General features: G+C 38.8%; 2 protein-coding genes across 9 annotated transcripts in view; both read left to right on the top strand.

Annotated features, from left to right (window-relative positions):
- ttk (ttk protein kinase) overlaps positions 1-5,539 on the top strand; it is a 35,090-nt gene extending 29,551 nt beyond the window's left edge. For 3 of the 6 annotated variants that reach the window (XR_015510254.1, XM_087285176.1, XM_087285179.1), the window contains exons 22-25: positions 50-226; positions 307-403; positions 3,027-3,112; positions 5,240-5,539. Coding sequence is in view for 5 of the 6 variants with exons in the window: in XM_087285176.1 (XP_087141302.1) it covers positions 50-226; positions 307-403; positions 3,027-3,112; positions 5,240-5,323 (444 nt within the window). In the remaining variant the exon portion in view is untranslated. 6 annotated transcript variants of the gene reach the window in all.
- A 4,508-nt stretch (positions 5,540-10,047) lies between these two features.
- The window catches only part of bckdhb (branched chain keto acid dehydrogenase E1 subunit beta), a 90,693-nt gene continuing 82,599 nt past the window's right edge, over positions 10,048-18,141 (top strand). For all 3 annotated transcript variants that reach the window (XR_015510584.1, XR_015510585.1, NM_001080653.1), the window contains 3 exon segments: positions 10,048-10,255; positions 12,512-12,589; positions 12,672-12,740. Coding sequence is in view for 1 of the 3 variants with exons in the window: in NM_001080653.1 (NP_001074122.1) it covers positions 10,063-10,255; positions 12,512-12,589; positions 12,672-12,740 (340 nt within the window). In the remaining 2 variants the exon portion in view is untranslated.

Here is an 18,141-nt window from a genome sequence, read left to right as displayed (position 1 = left end):
TGCAGCCCTCATATCACAGCAGATCACAAAGTCTCTCTGCTGTTTTCAGATCAGTGCTAAAGGGGACGTGTGGTCTCTGGGCTGCATCCTGTATTGCATGACATACGGCAAGACTCCATTCCAGAACATCACCAATCAGATCAGCAAAATCCACGCCATTATCGACCCGTCCCACGAGATCGACTTCCCTGACATTCCCGAAAAAGACCTGCTGGATGTGCTGAAGGTGTGAGCAGTGGTTCAGCATTTAATGTCCTCAGCAGTTTCACAGTGATGTGCTCAAAGTCTGTGTGTTGTGGGTTTCAGAAATGTTTAGTTCGCAACCCTCGAGAAAGGATTTCCATTGCAGAGCTGCTCGATCATCCATACCTGCAGCTACAGCCACAACCTGCACCTGAGCCAGGTATTTCAGATCAACATTACAGCGGGCCCTCAGAACATCTTAGGGTGCTTTCACACCTGTGAATCGATTCAGTTGTTCCGAAACAGAGATTACAATTGTTACATTGTTGCTCTTTGCTCTTGGAGCGGTTCGCTTTCACACTGCAAAGTTTCTAATCGGACCAAAAGAGCTTAAACAAGTCACGTGCGAGTAAACTCTCCTCACATTGGTCAGAGTGTCAGGGTTTATTTTGCAGAGTCCCGCTCAGCTGTCAGGAGAGGTGGTGGTTTGGTGGTGATTGACAGGGTGCGCGCGACGTGTCTGAGGAGAGATGCGGTGGGGAGGGGTAAGAAGGGTGCGCGACGATGCCTATTTGAGGACCGGGAGGGAGACGCGAGATTACCGGCAGATCATCACTCGTTTGCGGGCATCCGGAGACTCACAAAACTTCCCGCCCTACTCATAATTCTCTCTTCATATAGCCGTATGCCTATTACATATTCATAAAACACTGTCATATAACCGCGCTTGGAGCGGTTCGCTTTCACACTGCAAAGTTTCTAATCGGACCAAAAGAGCTAAAACAAGTCACGTGCGAGTAAACTGTCCTCACATTGGTCAGAGTGTCAGGGTTTATTTTGCAGTGTCCCGCTAAGCTGTCAGGAGAGGTGGTGGTTTGGTGGTGATTGACAGGGAGCGAGTGCATGACGTGTCTGAGGAGAGATGCGGTGGGGAGGGGTGAGAGGTTTGTTTCAATCGAGCCGAGACCACCTCATTTAAGCGATCTCGGAGCGATTACTTTGGCGCGGAACAGAGCACCATATGCCCTGTTCACATATGCCAAACGAACCGAGCTAACTGGGCAAACAAGATGCGTTCCGAAACAAAAGTGTAGGTGTGAAAGCACCCTTAAATTAACTGAAATATTGTCTTAAATACTTTTAAACGGGTCTTATTTCCCTATGTCCATGTATAGCTACCCAATCGGGTCGACAACAATCCATCTCAAAAATGTTTTAACAGTACTATAAATCTATTATAAATCTATGTATCAATATAGTTTAATCATCTTTCTTGCAGTAACATTTGTTAAAAAATTTTTTATAGAAAATATTTGGCTGGGGCACTGACCTGTTGTGCATACATTTAAATCATAATAGTTTTTTTATTTGATTTTTTATTATTAGCTGAAACATGAAATTAAAATGAAATAAAAAAAACATCCTTAATCCATTCAGTTACTACAATCAATATCATATTTGTTAAATTAAGAAAATTTTCTATTTAATGTATTTAATCTAATATTTTTTTTTATTATTGAAGGCAAAGAAAATGCACGTACAGTGCTCAGCGTATATAAGTACACCCCTCACTAATCCGTCTTTTAAATTCATATTTTTAATAGGAAGCTCTACAATATTATATTTGTGCATATACATTAGATTAGTCAGCACTGAAGCCAAATCTGGAGCTTATCTGATAAAATAATTGACGACAGCGGTCCAAAAACTAGCACCGCCAATGTTGTTGATGTTATAGAAAAATCCATAAAGGCCTAAAATAAATCTTTAAAAAAACAATAAGATGTGTAAAAAAAATTGGGGTCTGCTTGTTTTGACACATTATTAAAATGTGTTAAGCAATGGCTAATTACATTTGTTTAGTGGGGGCAAGTAAAAAAATTCTGCTAAAGCTTTAGAAACAATCTTTATAGTTTAGCCCTGTATATGTCTGATATTTCATTCATAATGCTCTTAAAAAGGTCTTAAATTTGACTTGGTGATACCTGCAGAAATCCTGTATTTACTAAAAGCGATCATAAATTGTGTGTGAAATCATCATAAATCAAAAATGTGTACAATTATTATTTACTGGTGTCTAATAATGCAGATTTAATCACTAATTAACTACAGTAGGTTAGTTTCTGTTGTAAAAGTTTTCCTTGGCTGGTCTTCTAAGTTAAAGTTATTAAGGTAGTACTTTAACTTGAAGGAGTTTTATCACACATCATGAATATGAATGAGATTTTCTCCATGCTTATGACAACTGTCGCTAATGCCGTGTTCAGACTGCATGATTTTCAAAGTAGTCGTGTCACAGATGTTTTCACACTGCATGACTGTCTGCGCTAGCGTTTTCTTGCTGCATTGTTTACACTGTAAGATGAATCAGCGACAGGGGGTTTCACACTTCATGACTTTACAATAGGAAGAATCGCAGACAACTTTGTCCAAGCTACGTCTCACAGCCAAAAAATTGAGTATATCTTTTGTTATTAACTATATAACGAGAAAGAAGCCTTTAATTTTTTGCTCACCTGGTTTTTGAAGGGAATTTGATGTGATTTCAAGCATTTGTCTGCAATTTCTCAAAAACTGTGGGCGAGTCAAAATCGGGGCTGAAATCATGCAGTCTGAACTCTGCATAAGTGTCATTCGCTTAGTTATGTTGTTTTAAACGCAAGAATGACATTGTTTGAGATATTTGACATTGCCGAGAAAACATCACTTGTCATAAATCTGTCATAAACATGAGTGCCATTAATCACTTTTTTTTTTCAGTGGAACAAACTGAAGTTTGTTTAAAAATTCTCAAAGGAATTGATTATTGCTTGCTTAATTATTTTTGTGTCCTTTATTCACAGCAGAAACGTCCTCCAGTGATTTTAAGAGGATCCTCAATGAACTGGTGGCTCTTCAGTCTCCAAACAGTATCGCTAGAGCTGCCAGCGTAAGTCATTCTCAATCCACAACAAGTATAGAGAGATCCAGTGTGTGTTCCAGAAAGCAATGTTAACTTCTCACCATTCTCAACCACTGTTTTGCATATTGTCTCATTATTGTGCAGCACAAGTAGTAGATTGCGCGTGATGACTGACCAATCACAGATCTTGCACTTTGTGTCATTGCAATGTGCAGTTACATTTTTGGAGAGGTGTGCATCAGGGGTATGTGATGGGGCACTTTGAGAAGTATAATTTGGCTTTTAGACGACACTTGTTAGGTGGTATATTAGCTCAGTGTTTAACACAGTTGCCTCACAGCAAGAAGGTCGCTGGTTTGATTCTCGGCTGGGCCAGTTGGCTTTTCTGTGTGGAGTTTGCATGTTCTCTCCATGTTGGTGTGGGTTTCCAAAGACATGCACTATAGGTGAATTATATGAACTAAATTAGCCGTAATGTATAAGGGTGTGTGAATGTGACAGTGTATGGGTGTTTCCCAGTAGTGGGTTGCAGCTGAAAGAGTATCCGCTGCATAAAACAGTTGACGGTTCATTTCGGTGTCGCAACCCCAAATAATTAGGGACTAAGCCAAGGGAAAATGAATGAATGGCACTCCCACAAAGTGCTTTGAAATGTGCATTTTTTTAAATTCGATGTTTGGCGTAATCTCAATTCCAGAGAGGGCGGGGCATAGAGTCGCTCCTCAACAGCCAACAGCCAATAGCGTTTTATCACAGCTCTGCCAGTAAGACTGCTAGTGACATAAAAGGGGCATATCAGACACTAGAAAGCTTTTGATTGGTCAAAAGATTTGATGAGGTGACGTCAACAGAAAACATTGGTTTATTTATGCAGAAGTGACAAACTGCAAGCGTTGGATCTTTAAATCAGATTTATATCCTCTACGTCAGTGTTTCCCAACCCTGTTTTTGGAGGAACACCAACAGTACATATTCTGGATGTCACCCTTATCTGACCCATTAACTTCAGGTTTTGGAGTCTCTTCTAATGTTCTGATGAGTTGATTTCAGGTGTGTTTGATTAGGGAGAGGTTACATGTGTACTGTTGGTGTGCCTTTAGGAACAGGGTTGGGAAACACTGCTCTAAATGCAAATTTTGGGGAACACTTTATTTTGATGGTCCATTTGAGTATTAGGGTGTACTCACACTATGCTATCCGAACTGTGCACAGGCCCGTTACCCGGATCGTTTGAGAAGTGTGAGTGCGCTGATTCGGGCTCTGGCACAGTTCACTTGGCAGGCCCTGGGGTGGTTGGAAGAGGTGGGCCTGAGCGCGGCTCACTTGGGCTTTGGTGCTGTACGCTTGTAATGTGAGTGCAAAATGTGCCAAAGCCCAAAACTGAAAGCGAGACGTGACTTTTTATATGATTTATTAATCAATCTTACTGTTCAGTGAACGCAAACTGCCGTAGTTTATTAAATACGCAAACCCCTCACTGCACGACAGCTGCGCGGCTTCAGCAGACCTCCTCATTCCTGCAGCACGAGAGCTTTATGATTGTTTATAAGCGCCAAAAGTGGCGGATCTGTTCGGCGAAATATCTGACTGCGTGTCCCCGCATCCCTAAGGACTGTTTGGTGAAATATTTGACTGCATGTCACTGCATATCAAACCGACTGAAACAATATAACAAGAGAAATCTCCACTGTGCTGAGCGAGAGCGCTAACTGAACAGCGCAGCAGCGATGACGTAAGCGTGCCCAGACCCGATTGTAATGTGAGTGCGGGCCGTCGGGGGAGACGGGAGGGGGGGCAAGCGTGCTTTGACCCGGTTCGAGGCAACTGTACGTAGTGTGATTACGGCCTTAGTAGACTGTCTGCTTAATATCAGTTGATACTGCTGCTAAACAGACATTTACCTGACTATAAGACACTTTGCAAGTACATGTCACCTTACACTAACCCCAACCCTAACCTAACAAATCCTTATAATCTAGTGAGAATTAGTTGACTTGTAGATGCAATGTAACTTAAACTCAACAAATGGACCATCAAAATAAAGTGACCATATTTTGTCACTGTTTTGGAGCACACTAGCTCATAGATCTCCTTAAAACTAAAATGTTATGTTAATTTCATGACATCGTTAACCTTTAGCCTCTGTCTCTGCAGAATTTAGCCATGATGTGCAACAGCGGGAGGAAACTGGATGTTTCTGAATGTGTGAAAAGCTCCAGTCAGACGCTGTGGAAATGAAGAGGACGTTCAAACCCACAGGACTCAAAACCACTGAGGAGTATTTCCCCACCGCATACAAGATGTCAGGCAAAACCGCTTCCACATTATCACTTCATTCTACATGCCTCTTTTCCAATTCTTCTTTACTGTTTCTGTTTTTTTGTTTTGAATATACGATGTAGTCTAAGAAAGTGTACGTGATGAATAAACATACCTTGTCAAGTACATGACAAATCTGGTGGGGTCTATTTGTTGTCTTTTTAACTATAACTTGTTGTCTTGGGAGTCATTTTGCTTTATGCATGGTTACACATTGTTTTCAGAGGTCTTAACCCAAACTGTTTCAAGATGACAGAATGAATAGGTTTCCATGAAATTCCCGATTTGGTATTAAGAGTCTTAAAGAGGTAGACTGTAATCAGGACTTCCCATTCTTGCAATTCTGAGTTTATTTGTCGCAAAATTCGAGTTCAGAGTTTTAATTTTATACTACTTATAATCATTTATTCAGGGTTGCCGCAATCATGGAAAATCACAGGCACAGGTTGTTTAAATTGGTAACAGATTATTTTAGAGAAAACAACAGGAAGAAATTGTTGAAAAACAAATCATCTATCCGCTTGTTAAGTGGTGACGTGTTTGTGACGTATGTAATACTGTTTCCGGGTCCAAGCTGCCATTCATTTGAGTGGAGAAATCATTCGTTTATGATCACGTTTTATTCCTATCACACATTAAAGTTAATTTTACATAAAATCATAGTGTACACAACAATCTCTGGGCTTTATTTAATCAGTTAATTTATCAGTTTCTGGCCATCGGATATTAGGCATGGACATATATACTGCGATCGTGATTTTCGAAAGTATTAAATCGCTTTGTAAACGTTTATTATTACCATTTCATGAGTCTCCCCATTCAGTTGAATAGAGCGCTTGGACCCGGAAGCCGCTTCGCGTGACGTCACACTTAACAAGCTGATAGAAGGCATATACCAGATCATCAATATATGACAGTGGCTCGTTTAGGCAAAAAAATAGGAGGGAAATGTAAATAGGCCGAGTCAATGTCAGTTTATTTCGTCTTTTCCTTATATATTTTTTTAAACACGTTTTCTGCTTATTCACGCTTGTGAATTGCATTATGGGATGTTGATCTCTGCTTTGTCAGCTTTAAATGTTGAAAATTCAACTTTACTGTTTAACAAAGTGACACTTGTTGACATTTTAGAATAGTTGGAGAAATTATATTGAATAAGAACTAATATATAGATAAGTGGACGAAGCAGTGGTGTAGTAGGTAGTGCTGTCGTCTCACACTAAGGGCGCTGGGTTGCTGGTTCGAGCCTCGGCTCAGTTGGCGTTTCTGTGTGGAGTTTGCATGATCTCCTTGTATTCGTGTGCGTTTTCTACGGGTGCTCCGGTTTCCCTCACAGTCCAAACACATGCGGTACAGGTGAATTGGGTAAGCTAAATTGTCCGTAGTGTATGAGTGTGTGTGTGTGGATGCTTCCCAGAGATGGGTTGCGGCTGGAAGGGCATCCGCTTCTTAAAAACTTCCTGCATAAGTTGGCGGTTCATTCCGCTGTGGTGACCTCGGAATAATAAAGTAACTAAGCCGACAAAACAATGAGTGAATGAATATAGATACGTAAGTCTGTGAAATAACAGAAGATTTGTTGACAGTTTATTAAAGGGTATTATTAGCGTAATATACACCACCAACCCACACAATATAGCACTATAAACTATTAAAAATTGTAATAAATGTCACTTTATTAGAACTTTTCAAGGTTAAAAGTTGTTGGAAGAAAGATCAAGCTTCCATAATGCAATTCAAAAGCAGAAATAAATTGGGAAAAGTAAAAACATGAATCACAAAATATGGAAAACCGCTAATTTACAGATATTTTTTTACTTTGTGTGTGTATGTTATATACATGCAATTAGCATACAATTGCAGTAAATATAACTGTGCACTTATATTATAATAATAAAGAAGAGAGGCTAAATCCATTAATCCATTGATCATGTTAAAACCAAATCTGCGACATTGGAACTGACCAATCACACGTCTCGGCCTGCAGCACTTCTGTGCCTTTAGGAATTTGAACAGGCCCTTGTGCTGAGAAAGACATGACCATAAAAACAACATTTGATCATTTTCTACCTTTCCACTGAATAACAGCACTGAATTTAACAGCAAACTTCACAGCATTTTCAGAAAAGGTCACATTTTTTTGTCATTTATTAAACCGTAATGCTTGAAAACACATAATGTGGAACAATATGCTTCTATAAACCAAACTGGAAGCCCAAGAATGAAGATACTGTCATCTTTTACTCTCCCCAAAGCCATTGCAAACCTGTTTGAGATTCTTCTGATGAGATATTTGAGAGAGGTCTGGCTGCAGACTCGGTGCAGTGCAATCTGAGCTGCATCCAATGCTTTTTAATGCGCTGACCTAACCCTACCTGTCACAGTGACGTCACTCACTACATTGAGTGCATTGAGTCTGACATTGCATTGCTGAGTGATGCATTCTCAGCTTGCATCATAAAGGCTGCATCCAGATACTATTGAGATATTTTGAAGAATGTTGCAGCTGATTGCAGCCCGAGACCGGTTGCTCACTGAAGCTAAGCAGGGCTGAGCCTGGTCAGTACCTGGAAGGGAGACCACATGGGAAAACTAGGTTGCTTTTGGAGGTGGTGTTATTGAAACCAGCAAAGGGTGCTCAACCTGCGTTCTGTGTGAGTCTTAATGCCACAGTATATTGAAGATGACACCATAAAGTCAGTGAGTGCCGTTGAGAATCGTGTCCTCCCTGCAATCAAGTCCCCCAAGGACCCCAATGGATCATCTGCATTGAATGCCTGTTCAAAAACTATTGTACTTCTCCAAAGTGCAATTATAATCATATTTGGTGCTTTTTATAGTCTATTCTCTTATAGTCTTGACATTTAACAACATTAATGATAATAATGACATTATTATCGGTAAATATAAGTTAAAGACATGCATAGTTAAAATAATTGAAACGTTTGTAAACATTAAATGATGCCTTTTTAATGTTTTTATGTATTTATATGTAACATTTATTTGCATACGAAGTGGTAGCACGTCGTAGGCTATCTAAAATAAAAGCTTTACACATGCCTTTAGTTGTACATCAGTATACCAAATACAGAATTTAAGTTGAAGTAAGTTAAGTAGTTTTATTTTATTATAACACTCTTAAATTACATAAATTTAAACGAGATTTCACTGCATCTATATATATATATATATATATATATATATATATATATATATATATATATATATATATATATATATATATATATATATATATATGTGTATACGCCAATATATCCTATTGGTTTACTGGAGTTGTAAGAGGTATAGTTTGTAACGCCTGATAAATATATATATATATATATATATATATATATATATATATATATATATATATATATATATATATATATATATATATATATATCAGGAGTTACAAACTATACCTCTTACAACTCTAGTAAACCAATAGGATCCCAGGCAGACCCAATTGTCAGGGGTTTCTTATGACACTGTCTTTCGGATGAGATGTTAAACCGAGGTCCTGACTCTCTGGGGTCATTAAAAATCCCATGGCACTTCTCGTAAAGAGCAGGGGTGTAATCTCTGTGTTCTGGCCAAATTCCCCCCATCACCCCTTACCCATCATCCCCATCCAACAAATTGCCTCTATCACTGTCTCTCCACTACCCCTGTGGCAGGTGTGTGGTGAGCACTCTCGCGCTGTTGTCCTGTGGCAGCGGTCTCATCGTCCAAGTGGATGCTGCTCACTGGTGGTGGTGTGGCGAGACCCCCCCCAAGATTGTGAAGCGCTTTGAGTGTATACACAATAAATACGATATATAAATACACATTACATTACAACCATTAAATTCGGCAACAACATTATTCAAATTATCTTGTTTTTGTATCCGCTTGTGAGTAAATGATAGAAGAATCCTCATTTATGGGTCCCGGTTTGGTTTATGGAAACAATATTTCACATTACGTGTTTTAGAGCATTGGATTTAAGAAATGACAAATAAATCAAGAACATTGAAGGGGTAGTTTAGCCAAATTTGTATTTATGTCATCATTTACTCAGCCTGTGCATATTTTAAACCTTAACGTGTTTCCTCTGTTGAACACAAATGAAGATGTTTCGAAAAATGCTGGAAACCAGCAACCAATAATCCCACTGTATTTCTATACGGAATTCAATGTTTAAAGGTTTTCAGCATTCTTCTAAATATCTTCACCAGTAAAAAGAAACGCATCAAGATGTCTTCCTGGGGTGTTCAAACTCAGTCCTGGAGGGCCCAATATGTCCTCTAAAGTTTGGTTCCAACCCCAATTGGACACACCTGAACCAGCTATTCAAGCTCTTTCAAGGTATACTAAAAACTTCCATGCAGATGTCTTAAAGGAAGTCAGAACTAAACTATGCAGGACCGAGTTTGGACACCCCTACGTTTAAACTATCTCTTAAAGTATAATTGTTGGGTGAACTGGCCCTTTAATATATCGTGTCTGTGTCTCAAATCCTACCTAGACAGACTGCATTTTTGACTTTGAAACACGCACCACGTTTGACGTACGGTGTCAGTCAAATCTCCTCCCACGTTTTCAGCCAATCAGATGCGCGCTTGTCCATGTGAATGGTGACGTCAGCGCGCTTTTCCTGCACGGTTTCCAGCGCAATGGCGGCGACGCGGCTCTTCTTAAGAAGTTCGTGTGTGAAGTCTCGTTTAACGGGGTTCACTGGCGGAGTGCACGGTAGTTTGAGCTTAACACTGCTCAAACGGTCGCCGGACTGCACAGCCCAGCCGCGGGCGCAGAGGAGACATGCAGCGCACTTCACATACCAGCCCGACCCGGTGCCCACTCAGTACGGTAAATGCCCTTGTTTACACTTTACAGTGAGTCTCAGTGTGCTAATGACATCAGTTAATGACATTCATCTCTCATTATGACTGAATTATGATTGATATTTCAGACCTGCTAGAGTTAATAGTTAACCCTAAAGTGTTGTTTTTTTACAGTAACGTTAATGTTAAACTTAAAGAGATAGTTCATCCACAGTTGTAAAATTCTGTCATAATTTTCTCTTGTCGCAAACCTGTTTGAGTTTTACTTCTGTTGAGCACAAAGGAAGATATTTAGCGAAATGGTGAAAATCTGTAACCATTTACCTCCAAGGTTTTTGTATTTTCTACATTGGGGGAAAGTTGGTTTTCATCCATTAGGACTTTCTCCTTGATCATTATAATTTCATATAACGTTAAGTATTATTTGCTAATTCTGAATTGGGAAGTTATATTAGTAGCCATTGATCATGGTAGTATTAAAAGTACCATGGTAAACAATAAGGAGAGTGTGTCACTGAATGAATGTGTGAATGTAAAACCAACTTTACCTCAATATTTACTTGTTGCAAACCTGTTTGAGTTTCTTTCTTCTGTTAAACACAAAAGAAGATGTTTTGAGAAATGCTGAAAACCTGTAACCACTGACCTTCAGGGTATTTATATTTTTTAAGAGTAACTTTTTTGTTCAACAGAAAAAAAACTCTAAAACAAGTAAACAGAAAGTTCACTAATGACTGTTTTTCTCTCTAGAACATTGTCTGTTTAAAACATCTAAGTCTCTTATTATTGCTGAATTATTGATGATATTTCAGACTGGCTTGAGTTAATAGTTAACACTGAGGTGTTTTTTTTTTTTGCATTAATTTTAAACTTAAAGACATAGTTGTCATAATTTAGTCTTCGCTTGTCGCTATCCTGTTTGAGTTTTTTCTTCTGTTGAGCACAAACAAAATTTATTTGAGAAATGCTGAAAACCTGTAACCATTCACCTCAAAGGGTTTTGTATTTTCTACACTGGGGTAAAGTTGTTTTATATTCACCCATTAGGACTTGATAATGTAATTTCAGAAAAGTATTATATGCAAATTCTTAATACGGAAATCATATTAGCCGCCAATGACCATGGTAGTACCAAAAGTACCATGGTAAACCATACAGAGAGAGTGTGTCACTGAAAGAAATGTGTGAATGTAAAACCAACTTTACCTCAATATTCACTAGTCTTAAACCTGTTTGAGTTTCTTTCTTCTGTTAAACACAAAAGAAGATATTTTGAGAAATGCTGAAAATCTGTAACCACTGATCTCAAAGGTTTTTGTAATATATGCATTGGGGTGTAGTTGGATTTATATTTGCCCATTTCTCCTTGATAAATATAATTTCAGAAAAGTAGTACGTGCAAATTCTAAATGGGGAAATCATATTAGTAGCCAATGATCATGGTAGTACCAGAAGTACCATGGTAAACGATATAGAGTGTGTCACTGAAAGGAATGTCTGAATATTAAACTAACTTTACCTCAATATTTACTTGTCGCAAACCTGTTTCTTTCTTCTGTTACACACAAAAGAAGATGTTTTGAGAAATGCTGAAAACCTGTAACTGTTCTACTCCAGATAATTTGTGTTTTCTTCTATGAAAGTCAATGGTTACAGGTTTCTAACATTTTTTCAGAGTAACTACTTTTTTGTTCAACAGAAGAGAGAAACTGAAAAAGGTTTGGATTGAGGTAAAGTTGGTTTTATATTCCTAAATCCATCCAGTGACACACTTACAATATTGTTTACCATAGTACTTTGAATATTAGGTCTGACATCGCTTGCAAGTATGGATTTGACAGTCATTGGCTGCTAATATTCATTTATTTATTCATTCATTTTCTTGTCGGCTTAGTCCCTTTATTAATCTGGGGTTGCCACAGCGGAATGAACCGCCAACTTATCCAGCTCATGTTTTACGCAGCAGATGCCCTTCCAGCTGCATCCCATCTCTGGAAAACTAATATGAATTCCCTATTAAGAATTTGTAAATAAAATTGGGTAAGTTAAAATTGTCCGTAGTGTGTGTTTGTGAATGGGTTGAGGCTGGAAGGGCATCCGCTGCATAAAACATGTGCTGGATAAGTTGGCGGTTCATTCCGCTGTTGCGACCCTAGATTAATAAACAGACAAAGGTGAAAAGAAAATAAATGAATGAATTTGTAAATAATACTTTTCTGAAATTATACTAATAAGGTGAAATGCTGTTAATTGATTTCCCTGTTGTGTGTTTGACTGGCAGGCCCAACACAGAAGATGAATTTGTTCCAGTCTGTGACCAGCGCCTTGGACAACACTCTGTCCATTGACCCGACCGCAGGTATGAGCAGAAATCTGCCTCTTTTATTCTCTGACGCTCCTGTGTTTCAGCTGCTCTAACATGAGCTTGTCTTCTCTTTCAGTCATCTTTGGGGAGGACGTGGCCTTTGGTGGAGTGTTTCGATGCACGGTCGGACTCCGAGATAAATACGGTGGGTGTGTGGTGTACAGCTGATGTCAAAATGATTTGCCCTCCTGTAAAATTTGTATTATTTTTCTGATCAGACTTTGCAATAAGATTTCATTAGTTAATGTATTTACTAACACGAACCAAGTATGAACAATGCTTGTAGAGCAGTTATTAAACGTTTATTAATGCATTATTCACACCCAAATTCGTGCTTGTTATCAATATGTTCAGACTGCACATTGCTCAGTTGTCGCGTTACAGATGTTTTCACACTGCATCTCACAACCAACATGCGCGTGAAGTGACATGGACACAACGTGAGGTCACGTAGTATACATTTAATTATTAACTTCATAATGAGAAAGAATTCAGCCTTTATTGGAGTAGAAAATGTGCTTAGTTTGTTGACCTGGCTTTTGAAGGAAATTAGCAATTTCTCTTAACCATTTTTTTTTTTGGACCCGGTTGTGGTATTGCTCAGATGACACGTCAAACAGACACGGGTCAACTAATTTCCATTAGTTTTTCCTTCATTTCTTGGGTCCAAGTTGTGCTGGATCACCTTTATTTAATCACCCTAATTAAACAAAGAAAAACCAGGATCCTCCCTTCGCTATATTTCTTAGCTAGAGTTTTGTAAAAGGATCGTCTTTAGAATGATTTTGCTAAAGAATAAATTTGATTTATACTTTACCACAGAGGGTAACTTGATGGGTTCTGGGAAATGAAGTCAATGTCCACTCCAGTTGAAGAAAAGTAATAAAATACACTTTTATTAAGGAAGTAAAATCCAGTGAAAAAGTGGAATAAACAAACGACAAATAACAGAAACAAAATCCTTACTTTATCCTTTGTTTAGGCAACCAACCTCAGTATACAGAAGTCAGAAAAGCTCAAAGCTGGGGTCCGTTCTTCGTACGTGGATTACTCAGTTAGCTGGATTTGGATATTGACGATTTGACACGATCCAGGATCGTTTCGTTCTTCAAAGCTGATCCGAGAGTTGTTGTCATAGCAACAGTTCTGCTAGCTCAAACCTGATCGGGAGCAGGTTCAATTCATATAAGCAGGATTAGATCGGCTTAGTTCAAGCAAAGATAATACAGATAGTATGATCCCAATTCTGATATTTTCTTACAGTAGTAACGTTAGTTATACACTTGGGAAAATGGTACATATTTTTTAACTATATAAAGTTATAGTTATTAATAAAATAAATAAAGTTATACATATTAATAAAAATTTATGCAATCTGCACCCTCGAAATGAAAGTACAAAGACTGCCACCTGGTGGTGCAAAGAGAAAACTTATTGATAAGAACTTTTTAATCGCTTTAAAACAAATTGTGTATAATAGAAATGCACAATATGTGACTTTTAAAAAAAAAGCAATAATACATTTATGCAGTCATAAACATGTTTTGATAGTAAATATGCCAGTGATTTGATGCTTCACCAAAGTTGCAGACGCCTTTACCAATATCCAAATGCTTTTGTAAACAACCAGTTATTTTTTACACCGATTAAAAAAACGGCTACTATAATAAAGAAAATCTTCACTAAATGTACAACGAAATACACTGATATGCATTGAAACACATGATTAATACACTTGACACATGAAAGTGTAAAGCCTGCAGCTCACAACAAATGTGGAAGGTTATTGCGTGTCATATTTAACAAGCTGTTTACTGCTAATTTGATGTAATTTTGCTCACATGGATAATTGAATATTAATCAGATGATGTCATTACGCTGCTGTGCCGTCAGCCAATCGTTGCATTGCTGATCATGATTTCGAGGATCGATAGATCTGTCCTTCACAACACACGCAGCGATCTCAGATCAGTTTATCCAGACATTCTAATCTGATTCACGAACTTGTTTGAAGAACCAAATTAGCCAGAGATCGGTTATCCAGATGAACAGATCCAGGATCTGCCAAATCATCTTAGATAATTTAAGCGAGGTACGAAGAACAGACCCCAGGTCAGTAATGCTCAGCTTTTATACTTCTAAAATCAGGTCATGCACATAACTACACCTCATTTTTCAGTGAGGACTTGACATTTTTAATACAAGTACCCATATACCGTTTGGATATTTACCTACTATATCAAAGCACTAATTATAAATCACTAATGACCAACTGTGTGATGTGGTCTGATCACTCAGTCAAGAAATCTAATAGTTAGCAAACTTATAGGTCATGTCTTATGTGAACAAATTTATAGTTGTCCCATAGGTACATCTTAGAACATGAATCAACATATAAACCCTTTCATGCACTTTGTTTAGACCGTTTTAAGCCATTAAGCGTTACCCAAGGCATCCCTGAAGGGAGGCATATCTGATCTACAAAGGTTTATGAGGTTTCCTTGCTTTGCGACCAGAGTCTCAGGCCTTCAGGGTCAGCTGCGCGAGCCTTATGCACTCAGAAGATAGGAGGTCAGGAGAAAGTGAGAACAGATGACGGTTAGAGAGAGGTAACATTTCCCTCCCTCTCCATTCATTAGTCTTGCGCGCCCTCTTCTGGTCACGTCGTGCTCTTCGCTTACACTTGACTGATTCAAATAAAGTTGAGCTCTGAAGTATTGACATGGGCTGTTTCTCAATTCCAAGAACGCAGAGAACGGACTTGCGTTCTTGTGGAGAGCGGTCTTGCCAGGTGTCCTCAGAAGAACGAACTCAGGAGACCGTGAGGGCAGAGAATGCGTCCTTTGAGAAATGGGATGCTGCGTTCTTCCTGATGGTCACGTGACCTTCACATGTTTTACATGGAAATTATTTAAACATTTCAGCCTTCATACAACGATTTATTGTTTTTCCCCTCTTAAAAATATATATTTTGCATAAAAACATTATAAATCTATGTTGCACAATATGAATAAAACAGATGTTAATACGAATTTCAGCAAACAAACACCCTTAATGTGTTTGTTCCTTTATTAAGATGTTCATGGTAATGTTTACTTTCACTGTTTCATTTAGGGAAACTCCCGATGTAAATAAGTGATATCTCTGAACTTTAATAATAAATCTAAATAAAATGCAGGGCTTCCCACCTCCAGTCGCAATGACTTCTGGGACTTCCAGAGCGAGTTCGGTGCTCAAGTCTGCATCAGTGCTTCCTCGATATCAAGAACACATCCGGGAAGTTTCACGCGTCCTCCGTACTTGCGGTCTTGAGTATTGGAACTGAACTTGGGCAGCTGATGATGACGTTGCACGAGAACACAAGGACGCAAGACCGCTGAAGAACGCATATTGAGAAACAGCCCTTATTCTAAAATGCGGAAGTGCGCCTGTTTTCACGATTGTCTTAGAACTTCCGTTTCAGTCGCCTTTGGGAGAAATGACAAGGAATAATAAACGGCAAAAAACGGTCAAACTACTTGCTCTACAAACAAATGTTTGCATGACTATACAGACCAAGTAGAATAATACAACAAGGAAATATCAGTTTGCGACATCAAACAACGAAACGATCAGTTTTTAATGTCTAAAAATTAATGGAAGTGAATGAGACCGGAAGTCTCGAGCCAAAAAGATTCAAATGGCAGCGCCCGCTCGTCTGCGGAGAATAAGGTCAATGGGAAGGTCAGAGTACAGGAGAGGTTTGCGATTGTATTTTCGTCGTCTCGCGTTAATAATGGCACCATTCGTCCCAATGGCACCGTTCACTACAAAGTAGACAGAAAAGAAGTCCTCTTCTCAACCCGAGGCCATGCTTGTTGATGTTGTGGTCCCCCCAATTCCTGCTGCCCTAGATGCTGCTCTCCCATTGGCTGTAGGTAATTGCCAATGTTCTGTTCAATCAGAACACATTTAGCATGGCAAATATTTAACTGGTGTCAGTGACTCATCAGTGATTGTCTCAGATCGCATCTTTGATAGTTCACACTGTATGATTGTTACTCGCATGAACGAGCACCAATTTGAATGTGATTTTTAGGCATTTTTAAAAGCTGTCGGCGAGTCCAAATCAGGGCTAAAATCACTCGGCATTAGTTAATGCATCGCGAGTTGACAAGAACTAAGAATGAATGTCTGTATTAACTACATAACTAGCATGAACAAGTATTGTAACATAGATATATACATTAGATGTCGCCTGGCCTATTGTTGTCTATTGGACGGAATGCGTCAATAGCGCCGCCATCTTGCTACAGGGTAGCGCTCCTTTGAAATGAATGTGGGACCAAGGTACAGTGGAGGACTATGGCCAGAAATATACACAAAGCCAGAGATATACACATATACACGTATATCTTTGATCGGGAGTTTTCCTGGATGTTAGTATGTAATTTTTTTTTCTAATTACGAAAATTATAAATTTGACATTACTTATCTACATTGATGAGAAAGTGAAACAACGTAGCTAGGATAATGTGAATAAGGTTATAAAGTACACAGTTCCCTTTGAAGATTTACGGGACGTGTTCTCGAGGGTCTGTTTTCTATATCAAAACTTGCGAAGTCTGAACTTACAGGGAGAGGATACGAGACTGAACTGTGTGTGTAGGCTACTTAATATTGAGGAAAAGCCCCAATTAGATAGGCGAATGTCTGCAGCCCCGCCTCCGTTTTTCCCCATCCACACTGAGAGGGAGCAGCAGCGTTTTAGAATGAAAACGGCCTCTCCAACGTTTTCGAAACGCTCCGTTTTCGGCGCTTAAAAACTCCGGCGTAGTGTGGACGGATGGCGTAACCGTAGCAAAACTTATGCGTTTTAAAACGAAAACACATTAGTGTAAACGGGGCCTCTGTTAGAGAGTAATTCTGTCATTCCCAGCTCATAATGGTCCAAAAGGCGATGATAAACATGGCAGTTTGTTTATGATTCAGGTTACCGAAACAATTTGCTCCTGTGCATTTTTTTTTTGGCTTCCCCATTGTTTGCGCGCTTCACTCTAGCATTTGTCCTTTTCTTTCTGAAAGGATCCAATGACCGAGACATTCCAGTAATCATGCACACATTATTATCATCAGCTCAAGAAGTTCGATATATCAAATATAGACGTGGTCGCGAGCTCCCTGCCTCGTAAAACCACAGATTCAGCTCAATCCTCTTTATTGTTCTATTGAAGCAAAAAAAAAGTCTGCTACTTCTTCAGTGGTCTGGGGAAAAGAGTAAATTAATTGTAATTCCCATTTTTGGGGTGAACTATCCCTTTAAATTCTCTTACTAACAGAAGTCAGATGAGCTTTCTACCTTTGCATGTTCAGTGTGTTCACACTAGGTGGCAGCACTTTCACACCTAATGGTACTAAATGGAGTGCAGGTTGTACACGGTTAGAATTAAGCACTGTGGTGTCAGTGATCATCAAATTGTGTGCCTGAAACAGGGCTGTTATTATTGTAAACTAAAATCCATAAGAAATATATATAAAAACTTGCATTAAATTAATATTAGCTGAAA

Source organism: Danio rerio, chromosome 16, assembly GCF_052040795.2.
Source record: "Danio rerio strain M-AB ecotype USA chromosome 16, GRCz13ab, whole genome shotgun sequence".
Taxonomy (NCBI): Eukaryota; Metazoa; Chordata; class Actinopteri; order Cypriniformes; family Danionidae; genus Danio; species Danio rerio.
This window is presented reverse-complemented; position numbering and strand designations above follow the sequence as displayed.